The sequence below is a fragment of the Pituophis catenifer genome, unplaced genomic scaffold (genome assembly GCF_029215685.1).
Source record: "Pituophis catenifer annectens isolate HBS135680 unplaced genomic scaffold, rPitCat1.0.hap2 SCAF_7, whole genome shotgun sequence".
NCBI classification, from domain to species: domain Eukaryota; kingdom Metazoa; phylum Chordata; class Lepidosauria; order Squamata; family Colubridae; genus Pituophis; species Pituophis catenifer.
In genome coordinates this window covers 62,223,675-62,244,146 of record NW_027256887.1, presented here as the reverse complement: position 1 = coordinate 62,244,146, position 20,472 = coordinate 62,223,675, and the positions used below count along the sequence as shown (strand labels likewise).

At 38.7% G+C, this 20,472-nt stretch overlaps 1 protein-coding gene across 1 annotated transcript in view; it reads right to left on the bottom strand.

The window, feature by feature from the left end:
* The window catches only part of CSNK1E (casein kinase 1 epsilon), a 53,237-nt gene extending 46,618 nt beyond the window's left edge, over positions 1 to 6,619 (bottom strand). Inside the window, exons 1-2 of the mRNA XM_070948099.1 lie at positions 6,437 to 6,619; positions 2,925 to 3,012 (exon numbers count right to left, since the gene is read on the bottom strand). Coding sequence (XP_070804200.1) covers positions 2,925 to 3,000 — 76 coding nt within the window. The 5' untranslated portion in view covers positions 3,001 to 3,012; positions 6,437 to 6,619. The remainder of the gene's footprint in view (positions 1 to 2,924; positions 3,013 to 6,436) is intronic.
* Positions 6,620 to 20,472: the final 13,853 nt, after the last annotated feature.

Genomic DNA, 20,472 nt, shown 5'->3' with positions numbered 1-20,472 from the left:
CAATGGCCAACATCCAGTTTTATATTCTGTACGATATAAACCCTACATCAATAACAGCCATGTATTAACATACACGGTGAAGCTGAGCTTTTACCAAAAAAAAAAAAAAAAAAGGCCTGCAAGTCATTTAAGTTACATTACTTAAATCAGGGCTCCCCATGCCCCGGCCCACTACTGGGCCGCAGCCTATTTGAAGCCGGGTCACATGAGTGATGGACAAGTGCACGCATGCCAAGCTCCACTTGCACAAGTGGTGGGCAAACGCACATGCCAAGCTCCGCTTGCATAAGTGGTGGGCCCTTGTGCTTACACGAGAAGCTCCACTCGTGTGAGCAAAGGAAACTTGACCCCTCCATGTCAGCACAAGCATCCTCTGCTCAAGTGCCCTCTACTCGCGCAAGTGCAAAACCTTCCGTTTACACATGAAACTCCATTGGAGCTGTGCGCACACCTGCACCTGCCACTCACATGCCACCTCCACATACCAGGTCCCCAAGGTGGAAAGGTTGGGGACCACTAACTTAAATGACATTACTCCACCCCCCCCCCAAGAACTTTGGAAACAAAACCATGGAACTATGAGCAGAAAACCATGGTGTCTTGGAAGAAATGAACTGAACTCAGCAGTGTACAAGTATACAAGCAGCTTGACAAACATAGAGATTTCCTCCTGGCAATAAAAAAAAACCCTTTGCTAATATCAATAGTATTCGGCCAAGTACGAAGGTCTGTACTTACTGCTTATATGATTTAGTAAATTAACAGGCCAATTGGAGGGGGAAAGTGTCCAGCAAATTCAAATGTATTTAATTGAAGCAATTTACATAATTTGTGCCAGTTTATATCATCTCTGTGATTATATATTTGCATTAATTATGCAAAGGATGTGAACTGATACAAACAACTTAAACATTAATTACCTGGATTATTTCAGTTTGAGGTTGAAGTTTGAACTAAAATTTGGTCTCTGTTGGAAGTTTGCTGAATAAGGGTCAGTAAAAAAATGAGGTTCTACTGTCTTCTCACAGTAACTAGGGGAGGTTAGATAAAACACAATTCATAATCCAATTAATAATATTTTAAAGTTTTTTAAACTTGTAAAAGTTTGCTATAAAAGCCACTTCAGGATCAGTTTTTATAGCAGGCCAGTGTTGCAGTGTTGCATAGTGATGGGACAAACCCCAGAGAAAGTCCTAATCCTCACCCATCATTTCCACTGCAATAGGCTTCAATCAAAACGCTTTCATAAAATGTTTCACAGGGTCATTCAAAAATAAGAACAAATTAGCAAAAGCTAAACTTGCAAAGAAGGAAGGACATATATTTAGTGGTTCACTACTGTACCATGGCATGGCAAATGGCAGAAGAAATAAACTGGGCCTTTGAGACAGAAGATAACCTACCTGGACACAGATTTTTAGATAAATGGAAGTTAATTTTCTAAAACAAAAAGACAAAGTAATGAAGAAACGGGAAGAAAGTTCAGCAGAGGCATATGTTTTAACAGGCTCTTCACACATAAACCTACGTCCAACATAATCAAAATATCTCAGTATATTATATGTTGTTTACTGGGTAAGATGTTCCATTAAGTTTATAGAGAAGTTTGCGTTTTCAGAATCAAACAAAGTATGTCTAAGAGATAGTATGTTTCCTTTTGTCTACACATTAACCTAACAAAGTCTGTCTTTATACTATTTATCATGTTTTCTAAAATTTTGTGCAACAGCTTTTTAAAAGTTCTACTGAGAATAAAATCAGCTCCACAAAACATAACATGAATTACATACAAATAAAAAAGGACGGGTCAGTCGAGAAGGAAATAACCACAAGTTGCCATACTGAAGAACTTCAAAAAACAGTAAAGGTGAAGAATCTTGTAACAATGCCAGGAAGCACTGCAACACGATACAGTGTGGCTGGAGGCTGGGAAAGCCAACTGGTGCAAAGGAGTCTAATGTAGAGGCATCGTGTTACTGAACACTCCATAGGTAGCACCCCTACACCCCTAAGATTGCAGCTTTCTTTAACCTGGTACTCTCCAGGTATTTTTAATTGTAACTCAGTTAATCTCTGAAAAGCGTCTACAGCCATGCTAACAAAAAATGTAGTCCAACACATACAAATGGAGAGAAGCATAGTTAAAAAACTTTATTAACCTCAGCAGCATAAAGAGTAAAGATTGTTCAGATTTCACTGAAAGCTTCATACGTTTTTAAAATGGATGACCAAGTTTCTGATATAAGTTATTTAAGGTAAATCCATAAGAGTACAAACGCCCCTTGTTCTGTCTCCCTTTCAAACAACACAATGCAGGAAGTAAGCATGCCCTAAATATCCAACTTCCTTCCTCTGGTTCTGTAATATGCTGAGCAAGCACTCTAAACTACATGAGACAAATAATTTCTCAAATCAGCCTGCATGTTGCTACTGGGGTGGCAACCACCAATTCCCAAGTTTACTATTCTTTGTTGGTTATATGCCAGATGGTACAATCAACAGCTTTTACACTGAGAATGGCCAAATGTCTCAAATATTTTTCTATCTCATCCCCCTTTTAAAACCCTTACTATAAGCCCTAAGACTATTAATAATGTTTTATAAGAAACAATATTAGCTATCCAGAAAAAGATATTATATATCTATTAATAAAGGGGAGTTTTCTTACCAAGTTACTACAAACAAGTCAAAATGTTTTTACAATTTTAAAGCATGTGTACTCCAAACTATTCAGCATCTAACTGTTGGTATTCTCAGATGGCAACTGGAAACCAGCAGGAACAAAGATTTTGGTCTACTCTGCTCTTATTTATGTTACGTTAACAGAAAATAACTTTGAAAAGAGCAGCAGCGTACATTCCATTCTCCAGGATACCAGAGTTCCTTAGTCTGAGATAACAAGTCTACAGTAACAAGAAACTCACCCAAATAAATATCTCCAAAGGATCCACTACCAATTTTTCGCCCCAGCCGATATTTGTTTCCCACTCGAAGCTCCATGATTCAGATGCGCTGGAAATAAAACAAAAGACAGGCAGGGTAAAGTTAGAGGAGTACATACCAAAAAGATCCAAGTTCATTCTTAGATGTCCTCTATAAAAAATATTTCAATCCTTGGATATAGTGCCTTACACTTAGGAAACTCCTGGATATAAGATATGTAGACTCAGTTTCCTGACCTAGTGGTAAGACATTTAACATTTTAGTTTAGCAATCAGTGCCCTAATCAACAATTTGTGGAAAAAGGGTAAAAAAATAAGTTAGAGTACAACCCAGTCCCCAAAGTAAGCTTAAATCCAAAGCCATGATCAGCCACAATCTTTTTTTATTGCAGCAAACCTCACAGAAATTCATGCAATAGATTTATTCTGTAAACTCATGTATTGATGATCATCATGATAATTTCTGGCATAAATTTCATAAAAGAGAACCTAATGACTAGCCCATTTCAGAAAAATCATTCTAATATACTTATATTGCAACAGTGACGGGTCCTGCAGAGTCTTTCTCAACTATTGGATGAGACCAAGTAGGGTTGGGAAATATAGAAATTGTTTCCCCAAATATACACATCTTCTACTCTACAATTATTCCTTCCATGCTTGCCCATAAAGAGGTCAAATTACTTCATTGCATTTTGCCACATTATTTACAACTTAGTTGGGGTCATAAATGCATATGCTTCTAAAATTTGACAATAGGCCCATTGCTGATTTTTTTTCCAAGCATACTCATTAACATGAGATCTAGCCAAATCTGAGCCTTACCACCTCTGGTGCATATGGCAGGAGCAATCTCTTTGCATAGGCCTGTACCAAATGGAGTTCTGGAGGCTCCCCAGCAATATTCCCTGATGGCCACCATCTTGTGCTTTCTCCCTGTTCAAGTAACCTGGATCTGTCTGAAGGAGGGAAGGAGAGACCATGGCTCCTTTTAGAGGATGCTGCCATACAATTAATTTATGTAACACATGTTGATTAATGCATTCTTTGCTCTTGTGGAGTAAGCTGCTTGGAAGGGGCAAATGTTAAAACAAGGAGGTAATTTTGCTTAACAAAGCCCATCCAAACCTAAACATCAAAAAAGACCAAGCATTTTCTCCTCCTCCCCATACGGATTGGTCATAAGCTATATGTTTTTTGACTCATCCAAGTTATATTCCTAAAACTATAATACAATTAACAGATAAACTGGAAAGAGCAATACCTAACACAAATTACTTTGGAAATGTCTGATCTCCAAAGATGAAGAGTTTTCAAGATTTCCCTACCATTATTTCTGAAAGCATGATCCAGGGGTAAAGAACACGGAGTCCAGGCGCTAATCATGCTGCAACCCATAACATACAGAAAATCATGGTTCAGGTCACTGGAGGCCCATCCCGCCACTGCATTTTTTTCAGCTAGTATGACCATGCATCTTCTTGGAAAAGCACTTACAATTTAGATGTGAGCCATCTAACACAGTTTTAGAGGAGCATTTCCAGCTAAGTCACCTCCAAACTGTTTTTTTTTTTTTAAAAAAAAGCACTATTATATATTAAGAGAACCACCAATGAATTAGGAAGGAGCTGAGAGTTCACAAGCATTTCTTACCATCAGTCACAAAGAATCCCAAGTGCCTCCCCATATAGTAGACTTACTTACTTTCGAGTAAGGGTGCTTTGGATTGTAATATTAATAAGACAGAATCTTAGGAAAAGAGTTTACGAAGGCAGCAAACACAGTTCATGGGGAAGTCTAAAGTCCAGTTAAAACTGGAAAATTTTGCTCCCACGCCACTCATTAATAGATTGCTTCCAGTCTGAGATCTTTGCTACAATTTAAGGTATATTTTTTTTTAATAAAAAGCAAGTTCTGTCTGCTTTTTCCAAAATGAACCAGCCAGTCTAATGAAGAATTCAATCTTTTCTGGGTTCATCTCTCCACCCATCAGCTTAACAAAGCATATACTCTGCATGAACAGATGATTATAAAATACAACTATCCCCTTTTTTCTGTTACTCAGAAAACTACCTCCAGCACACACAACCTCATGCATTATATAAATATAAATCATATTACATAAACAATTACATTCTTCTTTCCCATATACACACAGGCCCCACACATCTCACTACAGTGCTGAATCTACAGGTAAGCAATCCACCCACACTTTCAAACAATGATTGTAAATTAAAGTACCTCCACATTAGCTAAACTTAATGTATAAATAATGCTACTGGGTTAGAAGACAGGACTATGGAAGGCAGGTTTTTATATAGCTTCAAATATAAGAGGAGAAATGATAAATACGATGCCATCTTTTTTTTAAAAAAAAAAATCTTAATGTGCCAGAACAAAGATCCTTGCTCCCCTCCCACCCCCTTTGAACTGTTATCAAAAAGGAAGGAGCTAAAGGCAACAAATCAACAATACAATAAAACCAAGCATTAAAAGGAGAAATTTAAAAATTGATCAGACCATCTCACTTAGCTATAGGCACAATTTAGAATTAAATCACTGTTCATATTATATTTATATGTTTAGGGCCAAAATAATTGAAAGGGGGAGGGGGGGAAAACAGGGCAGCAGTCCGTGAGAAATAGCACAAAACTTAACATTTGCTAGACTGTACCATCCTATTGCTAGGCTCTGAGCCGCTACACTAAGCAGCAATATTAATTTAGAAGAAATGCTGAAGAAGAGAAGGAGAGAGACGGAAGCTCCCTTTGCTATCCTCCCCCCCCCCTCCCCAATACCCAGCCTTGTGTCTGTGCACAAAAGGAGATGGCTATTTACAATAACATCTCCCCTCACACCACACACACACACACCCTATTTGCCAAAGGCAGCACTTTTAGGAACACAATGCTGGTTACTAATTGGTTCTCCCCTTTAATAAAAAGCACAGATTCGGGGGTTGGCAAAGTGGGGGAGACACCCGTCTCAGTGCTGGCTATTTGGAAATCACCAGATGTGGAAGCAGAATGGAAGAAAAACAATAGTGTCCCCCCCCCTTTCTCTTCCCCCAAATGGATCACGGTGGCGATCTCAACTCACCCCCCCCCCCATTCCGGTGAATCAACTGAGAAGAAAAGGATCGGGTCTCTTTCTACCTATCAGAAGGGACAGGCGAGAGAAAGAGCAGGGGAACCCATCCTGAAATTCAGGCGCGGGAGGGGGGTGCCCTACGATCCTTTGTCTTCATCCAAAAACCCGAAAACAAAACAAACATCTCTCCCCCCCCCCACTTCCCCCCCCCCCACAGTCGCTGAGACTCACCTCCCTCCCCCGGACGACGGCCGCACCGCTGTGGGTAAGCGTCGTTCCCCTCCCCCGCCTAATCCCTCCTCTCTCAACCAAAAAAAAAAAAAAAAAACACAAAGAGGCGGTGGGGGCCGCCTTTCCCCCCGGATTTGCACCTCAAAACTTGCCCGGAGCCCCTCAATACTTACCCCGCCTCGAAGGAGCCTCCCTACCGCTGCTGCTCCTGGGGCTGTCAGGGGGGAGGGAAAGCCGGGGGGGGAGGATGACGGAGGATTGGGAAGGGAGGCTGATCGCCGTAGCCAGTGCTGCGCTGCTACCGCCGCTTCCTCTTTCTCCGTGCTCTGCCTGCTCAACCGCCTCCCTCCTTCCCCTCCAGCCTCTCTCTCCCAGTGTACAGCCGGAGCGCTCGCTCATTGAGTTTCCATTGAATCTCACGGCCAAACCCACTGATGTCATCCTACAGATCCTTGGGCCCTCCCTCGGAAATTTAAAGGGCCAGCGTCTTGTTTTTGTTCCTTCTGCTTCTAGTTCCTCGTCAACAGCCGATTAATAGCGCTCGCTGGGAAAAAAAAAAGGGGGGGGGAGAAAAAAAACACCACTAGAAGCCGACCCACCCACCCCCGCCCGCTGTTTTCATCGTTGCACACATGCACAAAGTTTGCTAACAAACACTGTAATCGCCAGTGCCTGCCGATGTCACATCTGCAATGCAAAACCATTGAACCCAGCAGAACCGCTGCGAGAGGTTTGGCAGAGAGGATGAGCGATGTTCACGTATTTCAGCGGAGGGCATCAGAGGTGGCTCTGCTCACTGACTCGGGAGTAAAAACCGGGGAATCTTGAGACATTTTTTTAAAAAAACTGAAATAATTATTCTAGCATATGTTTTCTTAATTCTATGGCTTCCTAAATTTACCTATTTCAGGCAAACGATAGCAGAGGTTTAATAACAATGGAGACTAAACTAGCCAGACTGGATTTTTGTGTGTGAAAGTGTACAAGCAGACACGCACACCTTCAAGTCAATTTTTTTACTCCTGGCAACTGACTAGGCTAGTCTCTGCAGTTTTCTTGGCAAGGTTTTTCAGAAGTTATTTGCCATTGCTTCCTTCCTAGAGCCAGGAGAGAGTGAGTGGTCCAAGGTTACCTTGCTCAGGAGTCCCCAATCCCCAGGCCATGGAATCCTGAACTGGTACTGGTCTGTGGCCTGTTAGGAACTGGGCCGAACAAGCAAGCGAAGCTTCATCTGAGCATGCACAGCATCTAGGTAATGCGTGGAACCACCATTACCCTGATCCGTGGAAAAATTGTTTTCCACGGAACGGGTCCCTGGTGCCCAAAAGCCTGGGGGCCACTGACCTAGCTGGTTTTGGGCCTATGGGAGGACTAGAAGGACACACACAAAAGGACTAGCCTGGTACTTAACCATTACACCAAACTGACACTACTTAACAATCATTAATATTATCAAGTGTCATATATCTCATTATATTTTTGAAAAATCAAGTTTGGGTGATTATTTTTTTTTTAAAGTTACATTCAAAAGCAACATCTACTTTTATCTTCTTGGGCCCTGAGTCAGCTTTGCAAAAGTTGCAAGTCCTGTCCTCTTATTTATTTATTTAGGCATTGGATGCATATGTACACATTTCTAGTGCAAAAATATGACCATCACGATGATGCTATGAATCAACAATTATGCAGCTAAGTATGTATACTTTGACAAATGAGAGCTGGATTTTTACAATTGTTTTATGAATCATGTGATATAATTAATAGTATAATTCTATTCTCCACTGAATTCAGTAAGACATCACTGCTAAATGAACGTGATACCTGAGAACATCTTAAATTCCACACTTCCACAAACTTTTCTTTCTGCTGGATTCCAGATATTTAATCCTTTATCAAATTACTACATTATATTTATGTGTAAACCTCTTATCATACTGCAAACGTATCTATTCAGATATTGTACAGTATATATGATATAAGCTTATTTCTCATGATATTAAAAATCAAACACATCAACACAAGACTTTAAAAGTTCTACCCTGTTAGCTAAATTAATAGTGAAATTACTTTCCCCCTAATCTGCAGCAACCAATAAGACATTTTATTAAATATATTATTACTATATTCCCTGTAAATTACCTTTTGTCTGGAAGCTAACAGCAGCATATTTAGTGGAGTTCCTCTTATTTTGCCAGCAACAACCTGGGGAGGTAAGTTGACCAGCCAAAAGCAATCCAGTGACTTGAACCTGGACTTCATCTTGACTTTTCTCATTGAAATCCATTTTTCTCATTGAAATTCAACACCTTTTTCTTTACCCTGGCTCTTGATTTTAAGCACAACCTTTAAGTAATCAAACTGCATGCTTCTTTCATGTTCAGAGACAATATGCCTGACTACCAGTTGCTAAGAAACAAAAATAAGAGAGGGCTAAGGTGCTTCTAAAATGTTTCTGTTGGGTTTTTATAGTAAGCAGGGCAAGTTTTGCTCTATTACAAAAAGATTTCTGTTATATTTGAATGGGGCTTTTCCACAGTCACATCTAACCCCAGATCAAACCTGGCCCAGAAATCTCTTTTTTTTTTCCTGCCATGTCCTCATGACATTGTCTTCATCTCATCCCCAAACTGAATCTCAAGCTGCTTCATGTGGTCCTTAGTTGAGTGGGTGCTTTTTCCTTTTACGCAGGCAAAAATCCATGGCAGTTTTGCTAGGGGTGTAATTGGATATGGTGGTGTGGGGTCACTCCAGTGACCCTCAGTGGGATCATCCTGGCACCTATTGACTATTTTCAGCTGGTGCGGGCTTGCACTGTCCCCTTTGATTCCAAGGTATTGTCTATCAGGGCCATTCTTTCCTTCCTGTAGCTAGTGGCATTTGATGGAAGGGAGGGAATCCACCAGTCCATTCTTGAGATTCCCTACAAAGAAAGCACCATTGGCCAGCATTCTTCTGGTGGCAGATATTGGCCACACACAGGGGCAAAAAAACCTTTAAGCCCACAGAGTTTCCTGACTACTCAGAAAACTTAGTCTTGGAGAAGGCCCTGTTTCCCATTGGTGTCAGGATGACTTGTAAGTAAAGTTTAGATGCATGAACCAGGAATTTCCTGATGAAAAACATGAAAGGACATCCCATGATTAGATTTTTAAGGTTACGAGAAGAGTGGTGCTGAATGCATTTTAGGTATCTTCAAACATGCATTCTCTCTTTTTGAAATTGTTTCAGACTGTGCTGTTAGGTTGCCTTGCAATTTGGGGGCTTAGATGGCATCCCATGGTAAAACATTGCAGAATCAGATTTATGGGCCTCTCAGAAAGTGTGTAAGTTATTAAAGAGGTAAACTTCTAGTGATATAATATGCCGGTTCCATTTCAGACTTGTATCTATAGAACTCCCTATTAACACGGTTTTAAAAACTTTTCAAACAGACGACAGAGAACATCTGCCTCCACTGTAAAATCATTGCTCCCCCCTGCAAAAAAAAATCCATAAACTCCGACTTTTTAGAAACTCTATATCTTGGTTCCTGTAACATACAGAAGACTTGGGATTGAGACTACTGCTAGAGAAAAGATTACGAAATGAACAAATTATATATACAATAATTAATGTCATAGAAGGTAGAGCTGTTTTTCTACTGGTAAAATGCAAATGCTTAAATATATAACTTAAATAAGCATTTAGTTCTTAATGCATGTCCTGGGTTCATATATCACATTAACGCATAATGTGGTTTGATTGGTTTTGACAGAGTTTATTATGTGAGCCTGCCCATTGTAATTTTTAAACCAAGTTGATGGTTCAGCATATTTGGGAATCCTACCCAATGGTGATATAATAAACTATAATTAAACAGACCATAGCCTAAGTGCATTGTATAAATTAGGTAACCTTGTTTTCCCCAGCTAAATACACTTTCAGGGAGTAACTTTTCATTTTAAACTATATTCTCTTAACCTTTACCCCTATAATGTTTCTTTTTTTATACTGGCTTATATCCAACCCTTACTATATAATTATCTGAGCTTTTATTTTTATATGGCAAATTTCCAACGTTCATTCATTTTACTTTTTTTGCACATGCCTCAGCAGAAGCTCTTTCAAATTTAATTCTACATACATAGCTTTAAAAAAACCAGAACAAATTTATTGAGGAATATAAATGCCATCACAAAAATTCAACCTTTATTATTTTACTAGGATGAAATTCACAATTTAGCCCTATCTAGAATAGGCTCATTAAATCTATAGGATTTAAATAAAACAAATCAATCATAATTAATCTATTATAAAGAAGGCTTAGATTTCATTGTTAACCACAGTGCTTGTCTATTTTTCCATATTCAGCTTTCATACACACCTGAACATGCACAAAGAGAAACACACAAAACTTGGCACACTAATCTCAAATGACAAGTTCTGGAGTGGAGATGTAATTCAGCATTCCCACAGCAATGTTAAAATAATTTCAAAATGATAAATAACAAAACTTTTCAAAGTACCAAACTTTATATACAGTGATTAAGTCTAAGTTTTACCAAATTTTTTAAAAAATAGTTGAGACTTTAAAATGAGTATGTCCAAGCCAGGGCCCATGTGCTACAGTAATGCAGACCCATATGATTGGAAATTGTTAACATTATTACGTGATTTTTAGTGATGTTTTATATACTTTAACTATAATATATATTTTATATGTGGCCCAAGACAATTTCTCTTTAGTCTCTATGGCCCAGGCAAGTCAAAAGTTTGGACACTCGTGCTTTAATAGATAGGGGCAGAAAAAAAGCTGGATCCATTTTCAAAATGATAACAGGTAAAGAAGACAACACCAATGTTTTATGGAAAGCCTTTAACAGAAACAAGCCTACTTTCAAGGTGATACCAGGCTTAGTATATATTAGATCTCTAACAGAGGGTACACTAGACAAATTGCTGCTTTGAACCAGTAAAGACCTCAAATGTTAGTTACATCAACATTTTGATGATGCTTCTTGTGGAAGGAGATGTCTCCTTATCCTGCTCTGGAGAACGTGGATTCCCAGCAATTCCACTTAGGATTCTTTTGATATTGACAGATAATTTTTCATTTCCCCGACATGGTTACTGAACCAATGATTGGCTGTCTGGAGATGCAGACTTAGAGACCTTTGTGATCCCTGAGGCTTCCTTCCGGAGATACTCCTGTGTGCCCTTTTGCTTCTTCCTCACATTCTCCTCAACCAACACTATAGTTTATAAAGTGTGGGCTACATGTGTGTCCCATGTATCCATGACAGCCATAAGAAGGCCTATTGCTATTCCTTACAGGAGCTGCAAAGTAAGAGTATCAGAATAGATAGAAGCACCAATTGTCCAATCCTATCACCACTCATCACTGAATGAACAGTAGCAAGTAGTTACTCCAGGCAGCCTTCCCCTCAAATCTCCCAGAGATCCCCAGGAAGGTTACAGCGTATTAAGTTGGGCAACTCTCATCTTTCTTCCTTATGTCAAGTGTCCTCCTTCACCAAGAACTTCTATCAACCAATTGGCTCAAGCCTGTGTCATCCTTATAAATGGACCAGCCAACCAAATGGAGAGAGATGCACACAGTCTTCACATCATTGCCCATGATATCTCCTTTCAGAATCAGTGAGACAGGGAAAAGATAGAGCTGTCTCTAGACAATGAATACGAACCACAGCCAGTTCTAAATCAATCTGAATGCTCTAAAAATCAGAATTCCTGAAGCATGTCAGAACAATCTGCAATACTAATAGAGTGTCAGAGAGATGATCTTGAAGGAAATAGGCAAGAAATATTACATAAACAAAGAGGGCTGAAACATTCCTTTAGACTTAGGAAACAAGATAATATCTGGAAGAGAGTCAAGCAGGCTCCTCCCTGATTCACTGGGGTATAAGAAGGAGGAGATGTACAGTAGAATACAATGAGGTTTGCAAGATTATGTTAATATAGGCAATTTCAATAAAATACTGTCTAACTCTAATATTCCTGTGTAGTTGGCTTTCTTATCAACCCTATCCTGTAGGACTGACAATGTTCTAAGCCTCAAAGAAGCAAAATTGCTTCCCTTTTGGATCTGCTAAAAGATTATTTGGCAGCAGAGATATTCTTTGGCCAGCCATTCTACCTTGTGTCTCTCCTTCCTTGAGGTATTCAACAAAGTCCCAGAGGAAAGGCAGGCTGGATGCTGGTGGAGAGAGCTCAGTATGGTGGTGGACTCCTTTTGGGTTGTTTTCCCTCAAACATTATCATCTCAAAACCTAACTAGTTGTTGTTAGTTGTGAAGTCGTGTCTGACCCGTTGTGACCCCATGGACAATGTTCTTCCAAGCCTTTCTGTCCTCTACCATCCTCTGGAGTCCATTTAAGCTTACACCTACTGCTTCAGTGACTCCATCCATCCACCTCATTCTCTGCTGTCCCTTTCTTCTTTTGCCCTCAATCTTTCCCAGCATTAGGCTTTTCTCCAGTGAATCCCTCCTTGTCATTAGGTAGCCAAAGTATTTGAGTTTCATCTTCAGGATCTGGCCTTCTAAAGAGCAGTCAGGGTTGATCTCTAGGATTGACCAGTTTGATCGCCTTGCAGTCCAAGAGACTTTCAGGAGTCTTCTCCAGCACCATAGTTCAAAGGCCTCAATTCTTCGGTGCTCAGTCTTTCTTATGGTCCAACTTTCACAGCCATACATTGCAACTGGGAAAACCATAGCCTTGACTATACGCACTTTTGTTGGCATGGTGATGTCTCTGCTTTTTAGAATGCTGTCTAGATTTGCCATAACTTTCCTCCCCAGGAGCAAGTGTCTTTTAATTTCTTGGCTGCAGTCCCTACCTGCAGTGATCTTGGAGCCCAGGAAAATAAAATCTGTCACTACCTTCATTTCTTCCCCATCTATTTGCCAGGAATTGAGAAGGCTGGATACCATGATCTTAGTATTCTTTATATTGAGTTTCAAGTCCCTATGGTAGCACCATGGAAAATAAGAATGGAGAAGACACCTCCAAGCTTCAAGAAGATAGGGAAATAGAGATCCTCCAGTATATGTCCCATGATGCCACAGCCATAGTCACTAGGACCATCCTTGCCATTTCAGTTTTTAGAGCTTCTGTTCCATGGTCCACACAACTAATCAACTCATCCCTCTTATGTCGGGAGCTCATATAAGGGTTGAACAAACTGGTCTGGGTTACTGCTGTCATATTAAATATTAGGCTGGTCAGCACCCCATCTCAGCCAGAGATATGGCAGCCTAGGAGTCTGTTATAGCTAAAGAACTGAACATACCTCCAAATCCAAGTTGATCCTAATATCTGACCCATTCAAAGGAGACAAGCTGTCACAGAGCCCTTAGATTAGGTCCTAATAGAAATAAAAAACAAAAAGAAAGCCCTGTCAGCACAATTGACACCATGTACATACAGTAAATATATAAAGAAAGCGGATAACATCATATCGAAGAAAAAATATGAAGACAAGAGAAGCAGAACTATCAGTTACATGTCCCAGTTCTTTCATACCTATGGCATTTAAAGCAAACCCTGTGACCATCATTTGGTGGGAAGAATGTCCCAAAGCAAGACAGACCAGCTTCAACCTGAGGAAATATTTTCTCCCATAAAAGGTGGAGGGTGTAAACCAGTGGTGGGATTCAGCCAGTTCACACCAGTTCGGGAGAACCGGTTGTTAACTCTCCGAGCAGTTTAGCAAACTGGTTGTTGGAAGAAATTATTAGGGCAGAGAACCGGTTGTTAAATTACTTGAATCCCACCACTGGTGTAAACTATAACATCTCACCTTCCATGTAAACATGAAGCTAATGCATTTCATAGACCCATAGACCAGGCATTAGACAGGTAAGTCTTAAGTTTCACATGGTTACATTATAGCATTTAACAACACCAGTCATGGCTGCTCATGGGAGCATATACATGATTGGATTATGGCAATAGGCTTTACATGGACTGCCCTTGAAGCTTATTCTAGAAAACAGTAGTTTTCTACTGAAGACTAGAAGACAGTAATTCAAATGACTACTTGTGGCTTTGGAGATACACAAGTTCATTGGATCCCTTCTCTTAGGGATGCCATCTGTAGGGACTGAGGAAATGTTCCTTTTTCATTGCAGCCGTTCCTTGGGAATAACTAGATTCCTGTTACTGGAATAACCTCTTCCCTCTTGGCTTTCAGAAAAGATAGGAAAGCTTGGTTGTCTCAACAGGCTATGGCCTGGAATGTTACGATTGCTCCCTCCAGTGAGGAAGAATGTTTGAATTTGGGAGGGAGGGAGCAGGGATGGGTTCTACTTACCTTTACTACCGGTTATGTTCTATAACAATATTAACAGTGGTATATTAGTGTAATCTAAAAATTAATTGCAATAAATCTTTTTCCAATTTTAGGCAGTATTTAAGATTGTCTCTGACATTTTAAAGTATTGTATGGTGAAGAAGGAATTTCTGCCTTCTGTATTCCCCTCCAACAATTCTCTTTCTTGTCCTCTTCTGCCCTGATGTTCCATTGCTACTTACCATTGTTCCCCATGGATCTACAATCTTAATGCAGAACATTCAATTGACAATTCTATGGCTGTTAAGCAGATACCAATTCTCTAATTTATTTATTTTTGGATGATATACCTTTTTTACCCTCATCCGACAGCATGGAGTTTAGAAGACAGATTAGCAGGCCGTTTGGTCCTGTGTCCTTGGGAGGCCGGGAAAAATAAGAGAAAGTTTAATTATTACTGGAAATAGAAGTGCAATAATTTTACCAGGCAATGGTTTTATTTTAGCAGGAGTCTGCTTTTAAAAAACGATACTAAGAACAGATAAAAGTTCTTTAATTAGATGTTTACAAAATAGGTGGCAAGAATTTTTTATATTTCCAATAACTATAGTTATACTACGAACACAAACTATTATATTTTCTGTAAGGAAGAAAGGAAAAAGAAAAAAAAGAATTAAAAAAATTCAAACCAGACCCAATCTAAAAATATAACGTGTCCTGGATTACAACTCCAAATATTCCCATTTAGTAGCAGCATCTGTGGGCACATTGATGTTTATTACCTAGTGCTTCATAATCTATTATAAACCTACACAGAAAATTGCAAATGACTTTATAAAGTGGGGACACCCATTAATCAACCCATTAAGTTAATACATTACTGTCATATCAAAACCATGCCTCTTCAAAAACAAAAAAAAAAGGTAATGCTGAGGTAATACATACCTGAAGATTTTCACTATTATTCTTTTTTTTTTCTATAACAGCTGGATTTTCTGGAGTCTGGAGGAGGAAAAAAAATCAAGACTATAACTAGGAAAATTACAGGAGAACAACAATTTAATTGTAACATTTGTGGATTTCCCATTTAAAAAATAGCATCAACATCTACAATAGAAGCATTTTAGTCCAGCAGTTGTCTTAACCAGATGGCATATTACTAAAACTTGGCTTCATTTAAAAGATGCAAAGGTAAACACGTTTGAATTCAGTTCTGCAAAACATTATTCCATACCATGCACAACTGACTCATGATACAGCTGAGGTAGGCAAATTATCCAATTTAAACAACCTCTTCAAACCTCTTATCCTCAAACTCTTGCCATTTCAAACCTATTGTACCTTTCTCCAGCCTTTTGTCTTCTGCAGAGAGATTCAGGATTCAGCAGTATCCTATGTAGTCCTTAGAGACTAGGAAAAAGCTAGGCTATCAAGCAGCCAACAATGACCCACAACTTGTCCAGATCGATAAAGTGGTGTCATAAAGGCTAGAAGTTTACTTCATCTGCAGTTTAGGCTTCAGCCATCTGACAAAATGTCCCTCCATTTACAAGGCATTGATAATGTGCCTCTATTTCTGAAGATCCCAGTTCTTCCATTATAACAAAGAAAAACCAGGAATGGGACACCTCACATGGAAAGTAATTTTGCCAGAGCAAAGTTTTCTTCTATTCCAGATTTTTCATATCATGGACTCTCTCTTCAGACCGAGCTCATAGACACCCACCCATCCAGGCTCCAAGTCACAATTACAGTCCCTATGGCAACTGTGGTTCCTGGTGAATTTGTACACACACAGATTACATAACATTCAACACACTTTTTCTCCAAGGTTTGTCTCTTAAGTGAATGAATTTACACCCACCCATCCCAATTTATACTACATAAATTCTCTGCCATGTAGGATATTCCTTTTTGGCCTAACTCCCATTTTCTTTTTTTATCAATGGAGACATCTAGGTTATTAATTATAATTAGAACTTCCAAAATGTTATAGTGATAATTCTTAATTTAGGTACTCTGTTTATAATCTCAATCTGAAACCTTTTATCCTGTCATGAAGAGCCACAAACGAAATCTTGATCAGGGTAATTATAGAATTCAATCTTTAGATCTGAATAAATTATTTCTTTCCAAGTGAACGCAGTAAGTTGGTATCCTGAAGATGCTTTTTAATGGGGTATCAGCCAGTAATCTTCGACCTTACTTCAGCTTCTTAGCAGCAAGTTTAAACTTGAAGCAAAATGGAAACTACAGTGGTGACACCAACTTTAAGAAAGTGCATGCTTATCCAGTCCTTCAGTCTTAGTGTTCCATATACTCCCTATGCACGTTTCAGAGACTTTTGTTTTCACGAATTTGGGAGTCATTCATTGCTGGTTTGTCCTAGAATGCTAGGTGGAATCTTATGCTTATAACATCCACTAATGACGAATACATATTCAGTCACAAATTAAAACTGGTTCTATTATAATAAATTATCTTGTGAGTAAGCCTAGTGTGCTACTTGAAGCAGATCATGGATTAAATAGATTAAGTGTCAGTGAAGCAAGAGTTCAACCATAGTTTGAAGCCATCGTTTGCTGCAGATCCACTCAGCGAAACCATAGCCTAGTATATCATACAAAGCCTGGAAAAGGAGTTAATATGTGGTTAACTTCTTTCCAAATGACGTTGTCCCAGTTACATGTCCCTTCTAGTCATAGCCTCCATAAGCATGCAGAGAATGTAATCTACCCCATCTGGACAGAAATTGTCTGCAAAAATGGTGGGTGATGATATGAAAAGGAACTCGGGAAAGGAAGTATTAATGGAGAAAGGAAGTATTAATGGAGAATCCTGTTAAAGAAATAGCTATGACATAGGCTGGCTAGAATAAAAAGAGAAGGAGTGTATCTGTGCCTTCTGACATTCCTCAAACACACCTCTGGTCATGCCCAAAACACATCTGTTTTTTACACCAAGATATAAAAACACTGCTAAAGGTTTTGCAAATGTGAAGCTATCATAGGATGAGGTTAGCTTAAGAAACAGAAGATCCTTCAGTGCCTGTTTACAAAGAAGCAGGTTAAGACTGTTTAATACTGTATATGGGCTGGGGACGGAATGAGGACAATATTGTGTGGCCAAGGGAGAAAATGGGAATTGTCAGGAATATCAACTGCAAGTAGAGGAAGGTTTACATTCTTAGTGTTCCATATCAATGAGAATGTTTGGGGCTTTCCAAAGCTCAAGCCAATAGGGTAAACATATTAGAATATATTTATTTAGCAAAATGCCACAATTTCAGAATAATCTGGTGATGGTATTATATTCCATCCAACATCTTTGTTAAAAATAATCCTTTGTATAAAGGAATATTGAATGACTTGGCCAAAACATGTAAACTGATAGGTGCAGTTAAAGTAGAAACCCCTTACTTCTGAATTGTCCCACTTGGTGCCATATGGGCAGAAAAAAAATATATAATAAATAAACCTATAAAATAATTAAATCCCCAGTACTTTTAGCCTTCCAGACTCTGGCTATCTCCCCTTCACCTCTTCTTTCTTTCTTTCTTTCTTTCTTTCTTTCTTTCTTTCTTTCTTTCTTTCTTTTTTGTTTTTGCCTTCAATGGGCAAAGATGATTAATTAGCTTAGTTAGAATCAGGCTGTATATGAGCACCAGACAGAAATATCAATCAGTCCAGCGTGCAGATCTTTTTGCTACGAGGCAACAAAATATTTCAGGCATGTTTGGCTTTAGTGCACATATCTCTACCTTGGGGACATTTTTTTATTAAGCTGAAGAACATTAAAAACAAAATCCTTTTACTCTGCAGGTATCAGTATCATCAAAATGTTTCCCTTTTAACCCACGGAATCTTTAATAAAGTGTTACAGTGTCCTTTACTTAGCCAAGCCCTTCTGAGGGGCATGTCTTACATTTCCCTTCCCTACATTTCCCTTTCCCTTTTCGATGGCAGTAATCACTCTATTGTCAGTACAGTCTGCATTCTGAGTCCTTAGGCTATTTTGGAGCATCCCATTGGTTTTTCTTCCTGCATATTTTTGCATATTTGCCAATCTTGGTGTTATTGTTTATTTATTGGGTGCATTTGTTGCCTTTCCATCCAGCCAAATTATTAAGGTGGTTAACAAATAAAATGTTAAAACAATTAAAGCAGAATGAAATACATGTATATCAAATCCATGTAACTTTTTTTGAGAGTTGCAGGAATAATTGATTCCATTTTTATAGACTCCCAGGAAAATATATACTTTTTTCTTTCCCTTAAAGATGACTTTTATGCAAGTCCAGTCTGTTGATTAAAACCAAGAAGAATGAAACTAAATGCTAGTAGGAAGAATCAGCTATTAGGGAAAACATTCTAGTCTTAGCAATCATCATGTTATGTCTTTTTGCCATAAACAGAATCTCTGATGTTTTAGAAACATGATAAATATTCCTTACTAGCTTTATTATAAACAAATTAGTCAAGAAGCATTAATATTTTGCTGAGTAATTACTGAGGTTGTAATTATGTAACTGAAGTACCTATTGTTTAATTGTTTAACCTATTTTCTTTACAAATAAGAAATTTCCTTGCAAATTTCCTTACAAATAAACTGACGTTATTTCTTAACCTGCAGAAAATTTTCCTAGCTTGCCATAGGTTTGCAAAGAAGGGCAGAGATTTGTCATTCAGTTTAAAAGTATCATTAGGCAGTGTATATCTTGACATACACTGTGGATCCCAAATGAAGGCAATGAGAAACTGTTTCTATATTGTTCTCAAGAAAATAGCATGAATGTGTTTGTGTAGTTGTCAGGAGCTGAATTCAACATGAAGGAGATGTTATCTTTTAAAATAGGACTGAGTATTTTGTCCCTTTTCCATCAGCCCATTAAGCTGTACAGGTAGTCCTTGACTTATGATTACAGTTAGAATCAGAATTTCTATTGCTAAGCAAGGCGGTTAAGTCAGTCATGCTCAATTTTATGATCTTTTTTGCCACAGTTGTTAAATGAATTATAACGAAATATCAGAATTGGAAGGGATCTTGGAGATCTTCTATTCCAAACCCCTGCCCAAGCAGGAAACCCTATACCAGGAGTCCTCAAATAGCTATGCTGGCAGGAGAATTCTTGGAGCTGAAGTCCACAAGTCTTAAAGCTGCCAAGTTTGAAGACCTCTGTCCTATACCATTTCAGACAAATGGTTGTCCAATCTCTTCTTAAAAACTTCCAGTGTTGGAGCACCCACAACTTCTGAAGGCAAATTCTTCCACTCATTAATTGTTCTGTCAGGAAATTTCTCTTTAATTCTAGGCTGATTCTCTCCTTGTTTAGTTTCCATTCATTCCTTCTTGTCCTGCCTTCAGGTGCTTTGGAGAATAGCTTGACTCCCTCTTCTTTGTGGCAGCCCCTGAGATATTGGAACACTGCTATCACGTCAACCCTAGTCCTTCTTTTCATTAAACTAGACATACCCAATTCCTGCAATCATTCTTCATATATTTTAGGCAATTATGGCAGTTAAGTGAATCATGCAGTATTTAAGCAAATATGGCTTCCCCCATTTACTTGCTGGAAACCATCTGGGAATGTTGTAAATGTCTATTACATGACCCACAATATGCTGCAACCAATACATACCCGTTGCCAAATGCCCTAATTTTGATCATGTGAGTGTGAGGATGTTGCAATGGTTATAAATGTGAGGACCAATTGTAGGTCATTTTTGAGTGCTATTGTAATTTCAAACAGTCACTAAACTAATGCTTGTAAGTCGAGGACAACCTGTATACAATTTTATGCACTTACAAGATGAACTTTTGTATCTCCTGTGGCTACCAAGTAAACTTTAAATTATAAAACCATTTTGTGGATTTGATGTTTTATTGCACATTTTATTTACCAAGATGTAGCTAT